At 43.0% G+C, this 21,728-nt stretch overlaps 1 protein-coding gene across 1 annotated transcript; it reads right to left on the bottom strand.

The window, feature by feature from the left end:
- Positions 1–6,064: 6,064 nt before the first annotated feature.
- On the bottom strand, positions 6,065–20,340 carry loxl1 (lysyl oxidase-like 1). Its single transcript, XM_057025291.1, has 7 exons — positions 18,811–20,340; positions 15,368–15,476; positions 14,602–14,739; positions 9,650–9,806; positions 9,430–9,525; positions 9,076–9,191; positions 6,065–8,022 (listed from the first exon to the last, which is right to left on the bottom strand). The coding sequence occupies exons 1-7, from the start codon at positions 19,877–19,879 to the stop codon at positions 8,016–8,018; spliced, it is 1,692 nt and encodes a 563-aa protein (XP_056881271.1). The 5' UTR covers positions 19,880–20,340; the 3' UTR covers positions 6,065–8,015.
- Positions 20,341–21,728: the final 1,388 nt, after the last annotated feature.

Here is a 21,728-nt window from a genome sequence, read left to right as displayed (position 1 = left end):
CAGAAACCTGACCCCAAACAGGACCCTTTGTCAGCAACATAACAAGTCAACACCGGCACCGACACTCCCCCCACCCACCCCAGTCATAAATTCTGACTTCTGTCAAACATGGATGGAAAATCTACACAACCATCATGATTCTGTGAAAGGATAAACAGGCCGCATGAGGTTTTGCTGCCATGTCACAAACAACGGAGCAGATTTTGGCAAGATTCTGAATTTTTCAACATGTCTCAGTAGCTTTATGTAGTCTCCAGCAGCAAGCACTTTAGAGGAGGGGTGTGTGATGGATTGTGTCTGGAAAGCCAGAAAATTTCAAGCCCCACCCTGTCTCGAAGATAGAAGGTGCCTCTCTCGTTTTTGTCTCCCTCCCCTTTTTAGCAAAGCTCGTCAGCCTGCTGCCGCGTCCGCGGCGGCCGTGCGTGCAAACCGAGCATTAAACGCAACATTTGAGGACGAATGGCGGCGCGATGCAATGCAAACATCGGCATTCATTTGAGATTGTGTGTGCGGCAGCGCGCCAAAGGTTTTCTCTCTTCTGTTCTGTTGTTGTTTTGTCTCCTGGGGGACGCGCGTCTTCTGCTGCTGTAAATGCTCCGCTGTGGCAAACGAGCATTGCGAAGGTGCCACAAAAGCATCTTACCACGTCAATATGTTTGAACCATTTCATCTGAAGGCGGCGCGTTCTCATTGTTCCACTGAGATTGAGGGAGCTTCTGTGCACAAAAAAGGGCAGTATCAGAACAGGATAAAAAGTGCATGGCTGGACCGCTGAGCTTGACATGTTCTTCTTTTGGTTCTACTGGAGGGAGACTGCTGTAGGTCTTTAGGTTGGGGCCGTTTTATTCTTCTAATATGAATAATTTCCCTAAAAACGTCTATTTCTGTCTTAAACCCTCTCCCACGGAGACCTGACGGACTGATCCGAACTCCCCTGAAGAAGCTAACCTGAGTAGAAAGTCTGACTCCTGCCGAGCAATTAAAATATCCAAATTATTAAGCTTTCAATAAAACCTAGGAACGACCCCCACCCCTCTAAAAGTGGTCGTCAAGGTAATCGCTCATTAATTGTAATTGGCCCCGCCGACCGATTCCTGCACAGCGGCACCGCAAAGCTACATTTAATTAAAGTTGGAGCTACACGTGCGAACAGAGGTTGGAACAGGGTGGAGGGGTGTGTGTGTGTGTGTGTGTGTGTGTGTGCGGGGGGGGGGTTATAAAGGCCACATTGTGACCCCAAGTTTAAAGGGCACATTATGAATGTTGATGAATCACACAGTGTTTTTCTTCCGAGGAGAGATGGAGATAGGGTGTCCTTTCATGCTTCTGAACACACACACGCACACACACACACACACGCACACACACACACACACACACACACACACACTCTACCGTCTGGACAGAGTTGAGACATGCTGCGTGCTGACAGACGACCCCCCCCCCCCCCAAGTCGTAACACAGACGCTTATAAAACTGCTCTTTGAGGTCACAACCTCACTATGCTGAGTTTGCCCCAATTTTGAGGGTGGGGCAAATAGGTCAAGGTGGGGGTTGCCTGACTGTGCCTAACAGAGGTTACCTGTGAAAGTCTGGGGGGTGGGGGACAACAGTGACAAGCAGAAATCATGAGCAAACGACAGGAATCCAAGCTTTCGATCGAGGTGAATGAATGAACAAGCAACAGTGGAAAGGAAAACCTCTGCTTGAACAGGAAAAAACCTTGAGCAGGACCACAGTAATACCGTCTGCTTCTGGCAGGCTCAATAAAAGAGGAGGAGAAAGGGTGGGGGGGGGGGCAGATAGAGGAGAGACGTACGTCATACATGCAGATACATCAATTACACCCAGGAAACAAAAGCTAGAGCTCAGGGGGTCAGTGGGGTCAGAGGTCCATCCCAAATTTATTGGTGAGATGTCAACCAATGAACGAACGAATGTTCAGATCATCAAGAGAAAACGCAGCATTTTAACGTTTTATTTTAAATCCTCTAATCACTTTAAATTGCCGACGCTGACAGGCAGCAGCATAATTAGTTATAGTGCATAATTACCCTGCAATATCAAAAAATAAATAAAGGCATGAGTCAGCATCTATTGTTGTGGATCAATACTTTATCTTTATCAGCTCTTTTCTTCTTCCCTGATTACAGATGAGGCGCCGGTTAATTAGTCTGACCAGTGGAACCTGTCAGTTTTGCTCCATTACATTTTCATACTGGAAATTCTCCAGTAAACAGTCAAGCATTTTGTTACATGTAAAGGAGCTAAACACTTTCTCTAAAATAGTCTAAGCTAAACAGAGCCTTCCTGCTTTCTTACCATTTATTCTTTATCACCAAAACACCCATTTGTTAATATTTAGGTCAAACTCGGTGTATCAATCTGTCATGTCTTCAACGAATGCCAGATCCAGAAGCATTGAGGGAAAATCTGAATTTTATTCTTGCTTCTTGTCATTTTTGACAAAATTCCAACACCAAAAACAGGTCAATGTCCTAAAAACAGCTGTTTCCATACTGGCAGCCTTCGGTTTTCCACGTAGACGTGAGGAATTTTAGTGACACGCCAGAACCAGGGGTCGGCCAGCTGTCTGGAGCTGGGGACGTGTTTGTGTGTTGCACATGTCATACCAGAGTGACAGCGGAGGTAAGAGAACCAGTCCTATGAGATGTGGACTCGCCAGGGGCTGATTCCGTCGTCGGGGGGATGGAGGGAGCTGTCACTCACTCTGGCTAATTGCAGCGGCGAGGGGGCGGTTTTGGGCATCAGGAACCCGATTAAAGTTGGAAGCATCCGTTTCACTGTGAGATCCCCTCATTTGTTCAAAGTATCCACACCAATATCCCAACTGAAGTTCCTGCCTCCGTGAAGTGCAGCCCTAATGAGAATGCATTGCCCCGTTTCTCTAAACGTGCTGGCTGGGCGACACGGCAAAGGCTCGGCCATTTGCACGCCGCTTAAAATTGATGGGCGAGGATAGCGAGGGGACGGCGGTGCGAGAACGACTTTTGCTGTCAACACCAAATGGCCAGATGTTCTGTGGGTACAGGAAGCTGTCGGCCACTTCATCTAAGAGACACAAGCTGCTTTCTCTCATATAACACACAGCCTTTTTGATGAGGAGAGTTAATGCTCAGATGTAACACATGCTGGAGTCAGCTCAGCTTAAACCAAAACTCCCCCCCCCCATCTATTCACCATCTCTAAGCCACCGGATTCTCATTTTCCTTTACAAAGGCTTGCTTTCCCGGTCCGGCGATGTGTTTATCCCGTCTAAACGAAGGCTTTGCCACATTTTTCATTCATTTAATTAGGCAGAAATGCAGAACCAGAGCCAGAACATTTGTTACCCGTGGCCTTGATAGCGTGCCACAGAGTGTCCACGCTGAGGGCTGGAGGTGGGCTTTCTGGGAACGTTGGCTCCTCCACTGCGTGCTCGCCTTCTTCCTTTTGCACTAAATTTAATTACCCTGCTAGACTGAAGAATGGAGGTCTCAAGCCGCGTCTTTTTGGCCTCATGTCTTATTCAAAGCAACGTAACTGCTCAATTTAGAGTAGTTTGCTAAATAACGAATAAGTCAAAAGTACAATTTAAACTATTTTGGGCTGCTTTCTCTTCTTCGCATCCTTGCTTATCCTCCTCGTTCTTGTTCTTCCCGTCTCCGGTCTCAGATTTTCGGGGACAGATTAAGCTAAAACGTACTTTAACGCTTTATCAACCGCTACATGTGCTTCATCGGAAAACGCCTCATCAAATAATAATCCACGTTGGGCCGCGAACACTTCCTAATGATGTGCCCTTGACATTAACATGCTGCAGAGTGAAGCAAGTGTCAGGTCAAATAAAGGATCTGGTGCTCAGTGGAGAGGAAAAGAGAAGGACATCGGAGGGGTGTGTGTGTGTGTGTGTGTGTGGGGGGGGGGTTTCACACTTTTAGAAAACCTTTTTGACAGTAAAATTATCATGAGAGGGGAGCGTGTGTTTTATCCCACCGGTTCACGTATAAACTGGGGAAACGCTCCTTGTTTGTGCAAATGTAATTCTCCTTTTTGTTTTGTTTTTCCCCAGAGACACTTAAAATTCCAGCCCAAAGATTCCCGCCAAAGTCTATGTGGTAATGATGGCCACGCACGCATCACTTTCTGCAGCTGTCGGGGGAACGAACCTGCCACCCGAGTCGTCACTGGGCCTGATCACAGGCCATCACGTTGTCTGAAGGATCTTAATCTGGCCTTCTTTAAAAGAAATTCCCTGTGCTCTCTTGCAGCCTTCTGCCTGATTCTCTGTAGTCAAATGCCACTTGACTATTAGCATAAGTCTAGTGGGTATCTGGGAAGCTTGACTGCCAATTTCAGCCCTTATTTCATATTTGATTTGGACACTGGAGGTCTCAGAAGAGCGCCACGGAATTTAAAGCCCAAGCAAACATTAAAGGCAGCCGTGCTCCGATGGGCCAACCAGGAAGAAGTGTTGCTAGGGGGGCGTAATCACACAATGCGTGAGATCATTTGGATTTTTTCCTCGCAAAGGTCTCCAAGCTACAGCTGCAGAAATGCTAGTTACTTCAACGATGGTCAGCAAAAGACAGAGCTACAGCAAGGAGAAGCCACAGCAGATCTGGACTGCACTAAATAGTCCAGAATTCCTTTATTCTCAGGTCAGATGATGGCTGGACAAAGATGAACTAGTCACCAGATTCAGTCCAAACCGCCAAAGCTTTCCAGCTCCCGGGTTTAGTTTGGTTTCCTGATAGCATTCCGCCCTGCATTTCACAGCCGGGGTCATCGGAGGGTTTCAGACTGCTTTTCTCCTCTGGAGGAAAGTTCAAAATAGAATTTTCATAAGCGATACGGTCACAATTGACCTTGCCTGCACTTTGAGGCTTACTGTCAACATTAATATGATGTTGGTCGGTGGGAAAACGCTCCGCTGGGCTGCAGGGGGATGTTGAAGCTCTCATTGTAAACAGCTCTTTGATACTGTGAATCCCCAGTGCAGACAAAAAAAAAGAAGAATATTGTGGCTCCATTTTGTTTGCAAAAGTCATGCATCTTATGTTAAATCCTGCAGGGTTGCAAGCAGATCGATACCACCTGACAACCACAAATTGGATCATCAGCTGACAAGCTGCTTTGACCGTCCCAGCATTTCCTCCTGACACATGCTGCTCCATCAGCTTTCAGTCCCTTTCTGCTCAAGGCGGCATGTGTGCTGTTTTGCACGCGTTGTGGTCCTCTTCTTAGCAAAACACAAGGCATCGGCTAGATTCTTTTACAGCCTCCACCCCCCTTTCAGGGGTGTTTTTCATGCGCTCCACTTAGACTGTTTGAAAACACATTGGATGCACCCCCACAACAGTGGTTTTCATTTCCTTCCACTGAAAACTGTACACCACCTTTGACAGCTATTCTAAATACAGTTCTTGGCATCACCATGAAAATGAAAGCGGTGTGGTGGACATGGAATTATAGCCCCCACCCAATGGGGGGGGGGGGGGGGGGGGATCGCATAATCTACGATACCGATATAACATATAGGGGAGCACTCTGATAAAAAGGCGTCTTTGTGTAAAACAGTTTATACATTCATGCAGGAAAAGGAAAGAAACATAGATCTCATCTTGGAAAATAATCTGATGACCAGCCTCGCAGGGTGTGGAGACCCAGTCCTCAAGGGGTGACGCCCAGCCGGGTGGTCTGTCCTCCCAGGGAGAAATCGGCCAACTTCCGGGGCCACCTGGTAGGTCAGAAAACCCGGTTGGATCGTGGCCCTTGAGGACCGGGTTTCGACAGCGCTGGGAGGGGCGTTCATGCTCTGCACCAGCGGACAGATGTGGAGTGCACGCTGGTTGCAAACATCCGTCCACCGTGTGTGTTTATTTATTTTTAAAGGTCACATTTCCATACGTGCCTGAATTATAAATGACAAAAGCGTCAACAGAACCCAAGAAGACATCTTAATGCATTAAACATACAATAATCTTGATGATTTCTTTAGCCCGCCACCTGCTGCCGATCCTCCGTAAACCTGCACGTGTGGTAGGAACGACGCGCACAGAGCAAATGTGTAAATGTATTTATTGTAAATTACATTTTGACAGGTGTTGACTGTTATGAAAATACAAAATTTCATCACCGTGTCTCACGCGGGCTCTATAACTGTCACCCGCAGGTTCCACGAACCTCAGACTTACATGTAGCAGTTTTCAGTGAGCGGATATGAGAGGCTACCGAGGAACAAATAAGGAATAAACAATTTACAAGAAAATGTGAAGAACTGTCTGTAATGAGGAAAAGCTGTGTAGCTAAAGGGCAAATCAAGGCCTTGAACCGAAGCAAGGACATCAGGGAGGAAAAAGACCCTTGCATGTTGTATTTATATAACTGTAAGCTCCTTAGAATTTGATTTATTCACTCCTACTGGTCAACACAAATTTATATAATCACAGTTTTGGTAAAGGTTCCTGTCACAATCAGCCACTCCTGCCTGAGTTAAAGCAACATTTGATTTCTTTGATTTAATCGCTCTTGTTTACTCACCACCCTCTTCTCAACACATTCCCATTTTTAATGATGAATTCATAATACTTTACAGTGATTAAAGCTTCTGTTTCTGGATTTTATTATAGCAAAAATCATGATTTATTTGATTGTAAAGGGTTATATATATTTTTTTTAAAGTCTCTGGATTCGTGTGTTTGTAATATCAAACCAAATAATATTTAGGGTTAAGTGCAGGCGGGTGTCTGATGAGGTAATGAAAGTCAACGTATGTCAAGGAGCAGGAGCTTGTTCGGTGGTCGCGGGAGGTGCAGAAGCAGCCGGACGAGTCTTTGTTTTCACGGAGCTTCATAAATATCACTCAAGAATCAGAGTTTACAGCAGCGACATTAAGAGCACAAATGCAGTAATGAACTTGTTGTCACATCAAGATGACAAGAACCCCCTCAGCGATCTATATGCCACCCTAAATCATCCCTTTAGTCTTGCATCTCCAGATACCGTCTAAAACGTAGCTCCATCTAGTGGCCAACAAGATATTCAGGGGTTTGTAACACTTTTAATCGTTTACTCCAAATCTGTGTAATGTCTAATATATGAAAAGATTCTTGACACCACCTTTGACAGGTAGGGGACAAATTATTAAATCATTCAATTGAAAAGTATTGAATGGAGGACGTTTCTCAGAGCTCCTCAGAGGTCAAAGGTCTTGCAGTTTAATGTTGCTGCTGATTACCCCCAAAACCATTAAGAATAAGAGAGAAACAAAGATCTGACCCGTGTTTAAAGCAGAGAAACTGGGGAGCCCACGTATACGCTCAGATTTAAAGATGCTAATCATTCTTCAAAATATGACAAGTTGCCTCTCTATTTCTCTTAACGTGACACCAAACTGGACGTGCTCAGAGATCTACAGCGACCGGGCCTGAGCCAATGAGGCACCAGAGAGGAAAGAATAAAAGATTACAGCCCATCTGAGCGATGGAGCACCTCAGCCTGTCCCCGCGCTGCACGGACGAGTGCACCAGGGAAGATTTTGTGGCCTAATTTTATTTGGTGGCTTGCAGCTGAACTCTAACTCGTCTGGAAGCGCTCATTTCAGCCCCAGACGCAGCAGCTCCTTCTTTTATTATTAAAGCGGAGCAGCCACTCTGTGGGAGGCTGTGCGAGTGGACCTGTGCAAATACAGTAAAGATACGAGTCAATGATCCGCGTAACAACGGTGTGAGAAAGGTTTGGTCTGTAAATACAAAAACGCAGACTGGAGGGATGTGAACAGCAGACTGGATGTCAACGTAATGGACAACGTGGGATGGTGTGTGTGCGTACGTGTGTGTGTGTGTGGGGGAATGCATCTTCACTGCCTTCAGTGCCAGTTGTCTCCTGGCAAACCAGGAAAACGCACATTATGGAGGCATGGCGACAGTGAGGCAACAACAAATGGATTCCATTCATATTCCAATGGAACAGCAACGAGGGTCACCTCGGCGTGGCGGCGCTCCCGTGCCCGATCAAGACCTGCGGAATAGATAAATAAAGACAGCATAAATGACAAGTTCAGATGTCTTGAGGGTCATCATTTGGTTTAAAATGCCTCTGTCTAACTTTTGAAATGGGATTTATTGTTACTTTTAAGCAGCAGAAAGAATCTTCCAAAGTGGAGATATTTGGTTATTTGGAAATAATAAAGGCCGTTATATTTCTGTTTTTAGGAAGAATAACAACAGACCTGATTTTGGGCTTTTGTAGTTTTAAACCAAATGAATATTTTCGATGTTACCACGTCCCTATAAATGATGTTTTTAAAAATCACTGAAGAGGAGAAATGATTAGAATGCTGTTAAGGTTTATGTGTTACATGTGCCCCACCCTAAACCATCATTTTATTCATGTCTGTGCATTTAGAGGAGGTCATTTCAAGGGCACCATTCGTGTTAATCTATATTTTATTTCAAAAATATGTGAAGTCTGCTTAATGAGATACTCCTACTATTGCTTCTATTAATGATAATAATAATTATTATATCACAAAAATCATAATAATCAAAAAAGAAGAAAAACAAAAAGAGAATTATCAAATAGTATTTGAAGCTGTTTGTTGAATTTAATTTCCCATTGCACCATCGTCATGTCGTCAATTTCAAATCAAAATGGATTTAATGAACATTCAATATTGCGATCGCTAATTTGTTTTTAATTTGTCATGTAATAGATATCTTCCTATTTATATCCACCCCTCATATCTCTTCAGGGAGGTTATTAAGTAACCATATCAGTGTGGTCACGATCCGAGTGCGGGACAGTGTTCAAATTTCAGACTTAATAATGGGAATGTAATTATTTTATTAAGCTGACAATCGTCAGCATCTTTAACTCTGGAGAAGTTTCAAGGAGTTTTCAGAGTATATTGTTTTCAGAGGCAATTTATCTTAACTTTGAGTAATGACATCATCAATTACACCTTCAAATATTGTAGTGAAAACCGGATTCTGCTGTTTGTTTTACAGAGATATACTCAAAGACAATTATAATCAGCACATTAAGAACAACGAGCATATAAATCTTACTTACTGTGCTAATTTGCACTTGCTAGTTCTAACGTGGCGTCCGGTGTAATGTATATTACACCGGACCACATTGTTGGTAAAGTCTGATTCCATCACCAAGAACTTGGGATTGACCTGAAGCTGTGACACAAATCACAAAAAAGGTTCAATTCTTCAAGCTTAGTGGAGAAGAAACGAGCAGCATGTCAGCAAATAACCAAACGGATCATATATGGGAAATAATATCATATTATTACTCAGCATTTGAAACACAAATGAGTCAGATATACACTGATACAATGTTCTATAGATTATTGGACCGTGCTGCGGACCTCTGCCGTATGCTGTGTCCACAAATGAAGCTAATTTGTGCTCTTGCCTTCAGTATGTAGTTTCCAGGCTGCACGTCTGTGATATCAATCCACTGGCAGTCAATATCAGCGTTATATGTATCATAGCAACCTGGGCTCAGACCCTGAGACAGAGGAGTGAAGAAGAGGAATAAGAAAACTGCCAAATACCTGTCAAATACAGCATTATCAGAATATAATATAATTTAGAGTAGGATCTAGCTGTTCTTGGTTCTGCTTCTGTGCTACCTGAGTGTGAGCGGTGCAGGCGTAGCGTTTGAGGTGACCAAAATCACAGGTGGTGTCCTCCAGACAGAAGCTGGCCTTGTGTCCCTCCGCCACCTTACGGCCAGTGGTGAGCTCCAGCAAATCATAGTGGCTGAACTCGTCCATGCTGTGGTAGTGCCTGTAATTAAAAAAAAAAAAAAGAAAAAGATTTTTAAAGAGAAAAAGAAACATTGTGCAAAAGACGGTGCAGTTTAAAGGGCAGCTGCAAAGAAATGAATCACTGTTCTGACCTCCTGCACCTTCACTCACGTCATAGCTACATTAACACCGTGATGGTGTATGAACACTGTTAATTAGCTGACATCAATAAGATCAGCTCTCGTGTGTGTATGTGAGTGTGTGTGTGTGCTGCAGCAGTTTGTTTTGTCTGTGTTGTCTGTGTGTACACAGCTTCAGCAGCTTAGGAGGGCCTGGATGCACACGGCTACTGATCATCTAGATTGAACATGAAGCGCGCTCCCTTGTGTCTGCGGGCCCCTCAAAATGATCTGGACCCCTCCCAAAGGTCAAAGTGACCCGGGAAGCTACTCAATGTACATAATTTCCACATAATTGCGTTTAAAGGCCAGCAAGAACATATTTACATGGATTGAGACAGTATAATTCTGTGTTGATGGGTAAAGCTGTGATTCCTGGGCATACATGCTGATCTCCACCCTGAGATGCAGCTCCTGATGGAGGCCTCACAATGTTGTCTTTTCACCTGTCCCTGTTTTCCCTCCATCCATCTATTGGTCTTGGTTATGGGGGTCCTGGTGTCACTGGGTGAGAGGCAGGAAAACCCCCTGGACTGGTCACCAGTCCACACATGACACTGCAAGTACGTCAAATTTCCTCATCAACCACATCGACCTTATCTCATCTCTTGTATACAGAGCTATGAGGTGCCAAACGAATAACCGAGTGTCTTTGTCACTCTAATCAGGTCTTCTTCAGTGTGTCAATCCCTTTTTTCTCCTTGGTTCTGTGTCGCGATCCTGCTCCTTCTTTTTTCTGAGCATTGGATCAATTTCTCATTTTTGAGTGCTGCCTTTCTCCACCCTTTGGTTGAAGTTGATATTGTTAACTCCCCCATTGTGTCTGCTTCTGTGCGAGATTTTTTTGTGTTTTTTCCACATGAGTGTGTAGAAACGAGTCAATAGCTTTGACAACAGTGGCAGTTTGTTTTTCTCTCTTTTTGCTCGCAGAAGCTGAGAATTATTTTAAGTGAAAACATTGTTCTCCCTCCAAAGTCAACATAGAACAACACCACAGACTCCTTCAGCATCACTACACTTCCTGTAATATCCCGCTGCACTGTAAAATTCAGACAATGCACCAAATATACAGAGCTGTCGGAAAGTTTTCCCCCTTTGTTATTTTAGATATTTTTGTTGATGTCACAATGACAAAGTGATCAGAGTTTTTTTTTATATATTTTTTTAAAATTTGCCTGCTGGTAACTTGCTACAACCTTGGTGGAGACTTGGTCCTTTGCTCAAATCTATGAAATTAGCTGCATGGAGTCAAAGAGCTGCTGCAGATTGATCAATAGCAGCTGCCAGGATGGAGTCAGTGTTTGCCTGGTGCAATTTTCTGTCAACCTGGGGGAGAGATTTCATGTCCCCCTTTGTTTTCTTTTCCCAATTGCCACTTTTTCAATATTTTTTGCCAATATAAAATCTCTAAAATCTCTAGATGACTCTAGACACTAAGAAGAGGGAGATGAACTCTATTATAGGGAAATAATTTAATTTGGGGGGCTTTTTAGGTTTTAAGAGGGTTAAGAAACTTTGTAAAATAGAAAAGCCATTAAAAATACACCTATAACATGTTTACCATATGTATATATATATTAATGAAGACATTTCCTGTTTTATAATTAATTCTAATTAATTTAAGCAGCATGAATATGTGACAAATTAAGAGATTGTACAGCTCAGGTTAAATTTTCTCCCCTCATGTGTGAAGTAGGTTGTTTATAAAATATTTTCAGATGTGTTTACGTGGAGGGACCTCCAGTTCGAGCTGTAAAATGTTCAAAATTCCTCATGCTAGTAAGGACACATAAAAAATGAAGCTTTCTTAATTGTCGATTCAGCTACTGACTGTGTTGACTTTAAAAAGAGCATCTTCTAATTAGTATGTTTAATAAATGGATAAGCAACTGTGCGTCTTATATTACAAATAATTAATTATCTGTAGGGAGAGCACACACAGCACTGCAAGCACCAACCAAAGGAGTCTAATTTTCCGTTTGATGAGAAGAACGTTTTCATCAGCTTCACTCACAGCTCAGTGACACAGTGTTGACTTTTTAGCAGGTTAGGTTTTTGTTTTGTAATATTTTACAGTTGAACAAACTAGTCAGTCAGACACCATCGCGATTGCCCTTCGCCTGACATCATCTGACCCAAGTCCCTGCAGTTTTTACTGGAAGGGTCATTAATGATTGAAGGAAGACTTGGAAGGAAACATCAGTACTTTCCAGTGGTGGATGAAGTGAACTTTGAGGGAATCAGCCTTTCCATAGAGGAGTCAGTCAGCCATGAGACCGTCGCAGGTACCTGACTCTGTTATCACCGACCCTACTGGGACTATCCACAACGACCGATTTGGTTTTGGTCTGTGTTTACCTTTAAGTTCAGTTCAGCTCCTCCGTTTCCAAAAAGAAAAGTGAGCAGAACAAAGGAAACACTGTGAGTGGCTGGACTACTCAGGGTTCTCCTCGGACTCTTGGATTGCTTCCGCGACTATGTCAACTTCAGAGAATGTAGCGCTGGAGGGACACGTGCAAGAATTAACACGGATAACTCTGAAGACATTCCGATCCTGCTGCATCGTCATGACTCATTTTCCACTTCAAACATGACACAGGTCAGAACTTCACTTGTAGAGCACATAATGGGAGAACTACTTTCTCATAACATCTGGAGCATGTTGGTATAAGGATAAGAGGACATAAAGTCTTAATCCCACAACACCAGTGGAATTTGTCTCTCATACCTTTACAATCACTTTGGGCAGACATTAGCAAGACACAAGCAAAAGAGCTTTCCAAAGGTGTGGAGAGGACACCGGGAAACAGGCCAGAACACCAGGATGTTTGTAGGGGAGCGCAGGAGGGGAAAAAAAGCAAGCAGCAAGACCTCGATATGTTCCATTGTGCAAGGATAAATAATGTGAGCATCATCAGAGACCTAAAACATGACCTACAGCAGGAGATTCAGGTTTCTTTCCAAACTGCATGAGGGTACCATGAGTCTCCAACGCCTACAAGTGGGTCCTGGTGCACTTAGCAACCCAACAATGATGTTAAGAACCTCTGGCCTTGACCTCTATGTGCTGCATTTGTCTAGACACCATCTTAGTTTGGAGACACCAAGCATAAAAAGCCCTGATCTGTGACCCCCTTAAAGGACACATGGACCATGCTGTCCTCTAAAAGAATGGTTTGAACAACAAATAAAAAAATAGAAACTCTTAGGATCAAGATTTGAAATTGATTTTTAATTTCAATGATGTAAACTCCTGTCACAGATTTATGTCAGATGAATATTGGCTATAATATTCTTTTAGTCTTCATTTGTGTGATAACATAAAGCATTTCAACACTTTCACCACGGAGGAACTCTAGAGGAGGCTGCTCACTTCTTGTATCTAATCCACTAATTGGAAGGATGGGATTGAATGGAATGGAACACACAACTGCAGCCGCACAGTTTCTTCTACTAGAATGTAGGGCAAGGAATTTCATCGCAGGAATGTAGCAAGAGATTTCCTTTCCCTAAAGAGATGACTTTTTTAACAAACTCTCTGTCCCAGTAACCCATATCTATACCATCGTGTTTTAGCAGCAGTGCTGAAGTGGTGTCACAGACTGACAAGAAGGATAAGTGTGTGATTTGTTATTCTGATTGCAGAATTGAGGGGCATGTTCGCCTTAGCTCTTGGGACCCATGACATGATTGCAGAATGATGTCACACAACAGCAATATCGCCAGTCTCCCAGCTGGTCAACATTCTTCTAAGATGACGACCACAGCCTGGTCTGAGTGTTGTAACCGAGATACAAGATACATTGTCAAAACAATGATTGGGACCTTCCCAAATGACCTGGCAATAAAAGCAAAATCCAACCCTTTCTAAAAACCCAAACAGCATCTTACTCAACAGATAAAATCCACCAGCTCACAAAGTCTTAGCCTGACAAGAACCATAAGAAATTCCAATAATGTAAAAGCCAAGGTGGGAACTTATTGCCGCTCCCTGCACTTCAGAGACCTACACTCTGGTCAGGTCGTTTCTGAAGAACCACCTCAAAAAGCCCTTGATACATCAAGATCAATTGTTGAGGATAGGGCGATTAGGGTTAGGGATAGCCCTCCTAAACTTCAGGAAACAGGATGGAATCAAAATTCAATAGGTGTATTTTTCCATCATTGGAAGAAGATTGATGTCACATTTTTGTACTGTTATTGCGAATATTAAGACCTTTCCGACTGTATACCGACCAGTCAGTCTGTATGCGTAGGCTAATTTCTTAGCCAAGAAGGTGAATCATTGCCTGTTGCACTCCCTGAAAAGCCACTATGAATATAGGAATGCACATTGTAAATAAAAATTATATTAAAACACTTTTCTAGCTGGATACTACAAGAGAGGAGTGAGAATCCTATTTGTTGTTTCCCCAAAACGGGCAGATTGTCATCAATAATGGTTGTATGCGGCAAAACTATAAAAATGAATAACCAACTAGATCTGTGGTTATGCAACTTTTAAGCACGCCTGCAGTAAAATTTGCCAAAACACTCTGAGCATTACCAACAATTCCATTAAGCTTGAATCATGCGGGTGATTTACATAAACCAACCCATACCCTTACAGAGAGGTATGTGTATAAAGACAAGGTCTGTTTGGTATTAAACACTCACTGATGACAGCTGTGCCACTCCCAGGTGTGACGTGGCCTGTTAGGCATGAAGTCAGCGGTCCCTTTGTTCTTCACCCTCTGTGGGAACCGCAGCAGAACCCTTATATCATAATCGGTGGTCTCGGGGCCATAGGCGGTACTGGATTGGGACAAAACAATGTGAAGGAAGCTGCACAAAAAAAGAATGTTGTCTGTTTCTCATAAATGAGACAAAGAAAAAAGGCTGCAAAGGGCTTGAAAAGCAGAAACCTATCTGCAAACCAATCTACTCTTTAAAGCCATCTCTCGCAATAAGGCAGTTTTAACAGGCAGAGCTATACATTTTGTTGCATTATTCACCTTTTTGGGAAAGCCAACTACTGCTGAAGAGCTAAGCTATTTATCCTCTGGCTGCTGTTGACAACGGAGTGCAGGGCAAATTTCAACTACCCATCTGTGAGCGATTGCTCCAAACTCAGGCAGGATATGAAAGAGCTTTAGGAAATGGGTCTGCTAGTAATGATAGGAGGGCAAATACTAGGACAGCATACTTCCATCACGTCAACAGTGTCCTTAGAGAAAAGGCAATCGAAGGACTCAGACCATAGTATGCACTCCTACAGGGAATTTTAGCAACTCGATTGGGGTTTAATTCATTTATGTATCAACAAACTTTTTTTTTCATGCAGAAATCTTCAGAAAATTAACAGAGGGGACTTTTCTGGGACAAGATGACATGAAAAAAACCCTCATCCAGTTGGCGAAAGTCAAAAGGCTTACTGGTTTACCTTGACAGACATTTTTCCTCAGCAGCACATCGGAGAGAATACATGTGGGCACGTTGGATATATGTGGAAGCCTGGACGTAGTTTGGATCAGGAACCAAGTCAGGCAATCCTGAAACAATACACAGGCAGCTTAAACACAAGCAGTTGACAAAATGGCAAACTATAATGTGCCACCTTTTGGATCATTATTAACATGTAAAATTCACTAAACCGTCATCAACTTCTTATTTCTGGACAATATGATCTGCGTGCACACAGAGTCCACAGTTCACGCTGGGTTATTCTATGGAGAACCATTAACCACTAATTGCTGTGCATTCCAATTTTTTTTTTTTTTTTTAATGAGACACTTGTGCTCCTAACTACGACTTCTGAGACAGGGGTCAGTCTGGGACAGCAAAGACTGGGGATTTTGCATGATCCAGCTAAATCTCACAAAGTATTAAAATACATATAGTCATTAGACCTAAAATATATCAAGTCATTGCGGAATGGCAATTACCTCATTTTTGCCTAAACAACAATTTCCTTTGGGATTAATTTGATTCTTCATGGCAATAATCCTAATATAAACACATCACCTCATCTTAGCCTTTACTGAAAGGATGATGCAAATCTGTGGCGGATAAGGCAAAACCCCAATGATGACAGGACTGCTTGTTATGAAGCCGTCTGCCTTTTTTCACCCCTCAGTTTGTGCAAACGAGTTTCGACGAGCAGGGAGATGGATGAAAAACCCCAGACAGAGACAGAGAGTGCAAAGAAACAGTGAGGTCATGCCATGGCTGGGTTTTAAAGTAAGCCGTTGTGAGAAAACACGAGAAAAAGGAACACGATAGAAGAAGAAAAACAACTGTGATGTACAGCCTGTTAGCACCTGCTTGCCTGTCCCTTCTTCAGTTAAGGGTCAGAGGAGTGGAGTAACTAACTCGTCTGCATTTAACTCGAAAAACGCGGGTTAACGTGAGCTCATTCAGCCAGGGAAATTTAAACCATCTAACTGTGATCACATTTAGAGAGGATGACGTCATCCACGGGTATCCTTTGCCTCACAAGACTAGTTCAAATCCAATGGAATCTAGATAGAAAGTTTCCTGTTAAGTATTTGTCTATGTTTATCATCCGCGTTGGGCCTTTCTCTCCACAACTGCAAGATAAACCAGTGTTTCCTTTACAAGCCTAGTGTCAACGTCTCATTTGACAGCCCTCCTTAAGTGCAGAGGGTTTTTGGGGCGGCTTCTGTAAATACTGTATAACTAGTGTGAGGCACCAAAGTTTTCCACCAGCGCTTCAAACTCTCATTTTCTTCCTCATCCCAGGAAGGCTTTGTTCTCCGCCTGTTAATCTTTTTTGAATTTTGAAATTGGGTCTCTTTCTCAGGGATAAAGTATATTGAGAAGCCAAAGCTGATCAGCTGTCTACAGCATATGACAAAGTCACACATGATATTCTAAGTGGGGCACAGCAGAAAATAAACTGAATTCCGTGTTGCTTCTTATATGATAGAGCTCAGTCAGATGTGCTATAGTCTGTCAGATTAGAATATTAGAAATTCATTCAGCTCATTTAAATGATAAATAGAAAGGCTGTTTATCAACCAGTATGGCGGGTGGTACTGACGCCCAATCAGATTTACATTAAAAAAAACAACTAATTTTCCTCACATTATTGGAGTGCATTGCTAAAAAGATGCAGTGGCTACAACTATAACACTTGTCAAATTTAAGATCTTTTAAGTGTTTTTGTAAAATTGGTGAATAAACTATTCTTCCAACTATTGTAGAACTACCAGTGACAGAAGAAATTTATTAGAACACTAAAATAATGGAATGGCCCTCGGGAAGTCTGGACCTAGACCATATAAAACAAATTTGGGGCAAGTTGTTAAATAAAGTGGACAGATCTATAGTCAGTTCAAAGGAATGCCTTTGGCCTTAGTTGCAGAAGGCATTAAAAGTAGTGATGAAGTTCTTGTGAAGAGTGGAGTGACAGTATCTTTCCTAACAACACCCTTAGCGTAACCCTTAAAAGATATGTATACACTTGTTCGAAAGTCCCGTGTAGTATGAGTATCATAAAGTAAGTATTACTACTATGAGAATTCAAGTATAGTTGGAGAACTATTTTGTCAAAGTACCCTAGAATGGACAAACATGTTTGAATATGATCAGAAACTATACTCATTACAATCAATTGACCTGTATCTAACCTAAATATGTGTCTCATTTGTAAAGTGCAGGTATCCAGATCTAACAGTTCTCACTTGATCACAAGGTGATGCTCAAGGAGCACAAAAGTGTCAGCTTTTCAAATGCTTTCTGGGGCTGAGTCTTCCTCATCATGATTACTGGGGCATCACTACAGCACTTTGATTTTCTATTTTTTCCAAGGATCTGCAGCATCCAACACATGCAGGGATGGCTGCGGGGCCTTATAGTGACAGAAAGGCAGATCACAGATGTAACGCAATCTGTATTTTTAACAGGCTGAGACTCGTGTTTCAGCTCAGACCAAACATTCTAAACAGCCTCTGGCAACTCGAAATGTAAAAACTGCACATCTTGTTTGTGTTAAATCCTTTTTTCCCCCATTAATTCACATGTAAAGAAATGTCGTAAGCTGCAGAAACTTTGGGAAAGCCTTCTTTAAGCATGTATTAACACACATCATTCCCCAAAGAACAGATTGAATATTTCTTTAGTTTCCTGCGATTTAAGCAATGGTCCCCGTGTGTTGCAGGGACTTTCCACAGCCTCCCTCCTTCTCTCCCCCTCAGAGGGCCAAAATGTACTGTATCCCCCTCCCATATTTATTCTCCTGGTCAGGGGTTAGCCACTGCAAAACTACACTTCTCCTTACCAGCCCCCCTTACGCGATGACTAGCACCATTACTAAACCCGTAAGTCCCCCGAGAGCTCCCACAAGTAAAAAACAAAGGTTCTTGTGTTGCTCTGTACATTGGCACAGATCGCTCAAAATCTGTTTCCAATAACATCAGTGGGAAATGCTGGGAAACATGATTGTGTAATAAAGACTGTATGAATTTTTCTCTGTTTGTAAACTGACGAAGAGGTCGGATTTAAACATGTCCTGCTGGACGTTTGTTGAGGAGTTTGAGAAAATGGCAGGAACCATGTTGGAGAACCATGACTGGATGGGCTCTTCAATTCCCTGGACTTTGCATATTTTACCTTCACGCATCCAGCAGTAATACAAATCACATTGTGCTCGCTTTTGCTTTGTGGCTCAATGAAAGCCTGCGGCGGTATCTCTGGAAGCACATACTTCCTGTTCCCACTAGTGATGTGAATTTTATGACTATTACAATATGTCCTTCATAACTTTTCACAAGTTTCCACAACAATTTTAAGCATTAGGGCAATGATAAACTTACAAAATCTTCTGTAAACAACAAATGTTTATAAAAGCCAGATAAAACATACCTCTTTGTTCTCGTCGGTACACACTTCCAACACTGATGCTGGGATTCTCTAAGGCAGAGTTGGGAGAACCTCGTCCAGGTGAAACTGGCTGGAGGAATGGTGGCTGGGGTCTTCCAAATGGAGGAAACTGCTCATACTGGGGGCTCCTGACTGGTGCTCGAGCAACTTGTCCTGTTCTGTCGACCATGACGGGAGCAGCTGGGTTGGCACCCAGTCCAGGGATAACAGGCGACGAATTGTCATTGTAGAGACTCTGGGTGTATCTGTGGTCCAGTCCATCTGTGAAAGGTGGCTGTGCAGCACGTGCTGGAACCGCAGGATTAGGCCCATAGCCATGTGGCTGGTAGAATTGGTAACCATCATCAGAAAATTCAGCGGGGGGCACTCCACCTCCAACACCTGCACCACCTCCACCAACTGCACCACCTCCATATGATCCCAGAGTACTGTAAGTTCCACCGCCATAACCTCCCCCAAATGTTTGAAAAGGTGGTTCATAACTCCTGACTGGTTCCTCCACAAAGCTTGAGTCCCAAGGTACTGGTACTGGTTGAAATGGGGGCTGTTGAGGTATAGGGTATTGTGGGTATGAAGGTATATTGTATGAAGAAAATGATGATGAGGATGAGGAAGATGAGGAGGAGCCTGCGGATGGTCTAAAGGGAATACTAGAGGATCCTTGGAATTGGCCTCCACCTGCGCTGCTTGGACTTTGCCTCCAGGTTTCCGATACTTGTCCAAATCCAAAAGGATGCCTTCTGTTTCCACGGACAGTCTCAGAGGATGCTCGAACTGGAGCCTGACGGCGAACGTTGCCTCCCTGAGGTCTACGAGCTCTTTGATTACCATCGGCAACAACCACCCTGGGGCCTCTGTCCCTCACCTCGCTCCCAGCAGGGACATACTCGGCTCCACTGTTTAACAGACTATACATCCGACCATTGTTCTCCCACTGAATCACCTGCCTCCACGGAGCAGAGGTATCCTGCCCCTGACTTTGGCTATGCACCTGAGACTGTTTAGAACCCAGCAGGACAAATACCACACATGCCACAATAAAAGGCACCATACTGGCTATGAACACCACTCAAAAGACCACACAGCAAATAAAGAAAACAGCTTCAACCCAATAACACAACCTGAAACTACCTGTAGCTCTGTCAGTAAGCCATGTGCATCCACGTTCTGCGGGTACAGCTTTAAGAGAACTGTTGAAAGACAAGCACAAGGTTGAAACGTGAGTCTGTGGTTGAGTGCATCGGCAAGTCTTTACTACCAGTCGTTGAAAAGGAGACAGGGGACTGCAGAAGACCCTCTAACAGTCTTCCTGTGTTTAAGTGCTGTAAAAACAAGTCCTGACTTCTTGTCTGTCCGTTTCCTGTCCTCGACAGTTGACTGAGCATGTCTCTCGATGCTCTGGAAGAATGTGTCTGTGCATTACGAGACTGCGAGCTGCTCTTTGCCTGATTGCTTGCGATGAGCTGTGAGAAAATCTCAAACTTTTTTAAGGAGCAGTCCCACATGGCCCTAGTGCTAGTGATGTTTCCTGGCCTGCAGCAGCCAGGGAACCATGAGCCTTCCAGAGTCAACATTACCATCTGCAAAGGCATTCAGACATACAACACACCTCACTGTGGGTGGGCGGGGTCTTCTGCTAATCTGTTACAACATTAAAGACATAGTCAGCTTTTGTGGACAGTACAATTACCATTTCATACTGTTGTAACAGGGGGAAATCTAAGATGGATAGAATCTATTCAATTTTCATACACTTAAACTAAAAACAACAGTATTTCTTTAGAGAAAAGAGATAGAGAGAGAGCAAGAGAGAGAGAGAGAATAACGAGCTTGTACTCATCAATTACTCACAAATTTCAACTGAATATTTTGTCCACTCATTGACATTTACTTCAGTGTATTAAAGGTCATTGTTTAAAAAAAGGTGATTAAACCTTTAGGCCATCACTGCCTAATATGTGTCTTAAACAGTAAGTTGTGTAAATGTATTGTCATGCTGGCAAAGCTATGCTTCATAACTTCTACACTTCCCTTTCCTCTTAGAGAGGCTCTTTAGTTTTTTCCTTAAACTTTAATATATTTTCCCCTTTTCATTTTGAACCCATTATTTGTTCCAGAGTCTGTTTTGGGAATTCATTTGAGAATCAAAATATGGATTTTGTGTAGTGGCAGCAGGCTACGCCAACCATAACCATAACCCTTGTCGTAGGTCATGTGCCGCTCTTAACATTAAATCCAGTTAAAGTTGTGCACACACACGCACACACACACACACACACTCACACTCGCTTGTGCCTGTTGCTTGTATATCTTTCTAACATTCTGTGAATAACAGAACGGGCTGCTGGAATTGATTTTTACTAATGTTCTCCTGCTCTTGAACCAGCTTTATACAAATGTGTTACTCATGTCATCAGCAAACACGCATGTGGTATTTGAATTGTTTGCTTAATACAAACACAAAAAGAATGAATATAAACAGAACCGGATTTCTGCCATTATCAAGGTTCGCAGATTGTGAGACATTTCCCTTGGCATGGCGCGCCAGGACAACATTTCTGTGTGCCAGAGACCAAAGACAGGCCAGACATTCATCTTGGGACATAGAAGACAATGTTTGATATGCTCCACTGACACAGGATAAATACAATAAATAAATAAGAAAACCAGAATGTGGATCTTTTTGAGATGATATAATGCATGAGAAGTCATAAGACAATGCCAGAGTCTTTTGAGTTTACATTATCATCGGGTTACACTTTAGTTTTTTGTTTGTAGTTATGCCACAAACATTATCAGGTATCAGAGGTAATGCGACAGAGTCAGTTCTTCAGCCTATCTAACATTGCTCCTCATGGGTGTCCTCAAGGTTCCATCTTAGGACCTCTCTTACTGTCTTT

The sequence above is a fragment of the Takifugu flavidus genome, chromosome 2 (assembly GCF_003711565.1).
Source record: "Takifugu flavidus isolate HTHZ2018 chromosome 2, ASM371156v2, whole genome shotgun sequence".
Taxonomy (NCBI): domain Eukaryota; kingdom Metazoa; phylum Chordata; class Actinopteri; order Tetraodontiformes; family Tetraodontidae; genus Takifugu; species Takifugu flavidus.
Note: the sequence above shows the minus strand (reverse complement) of the source record. Positions and strands in the feature narration are given on the sequence as shown.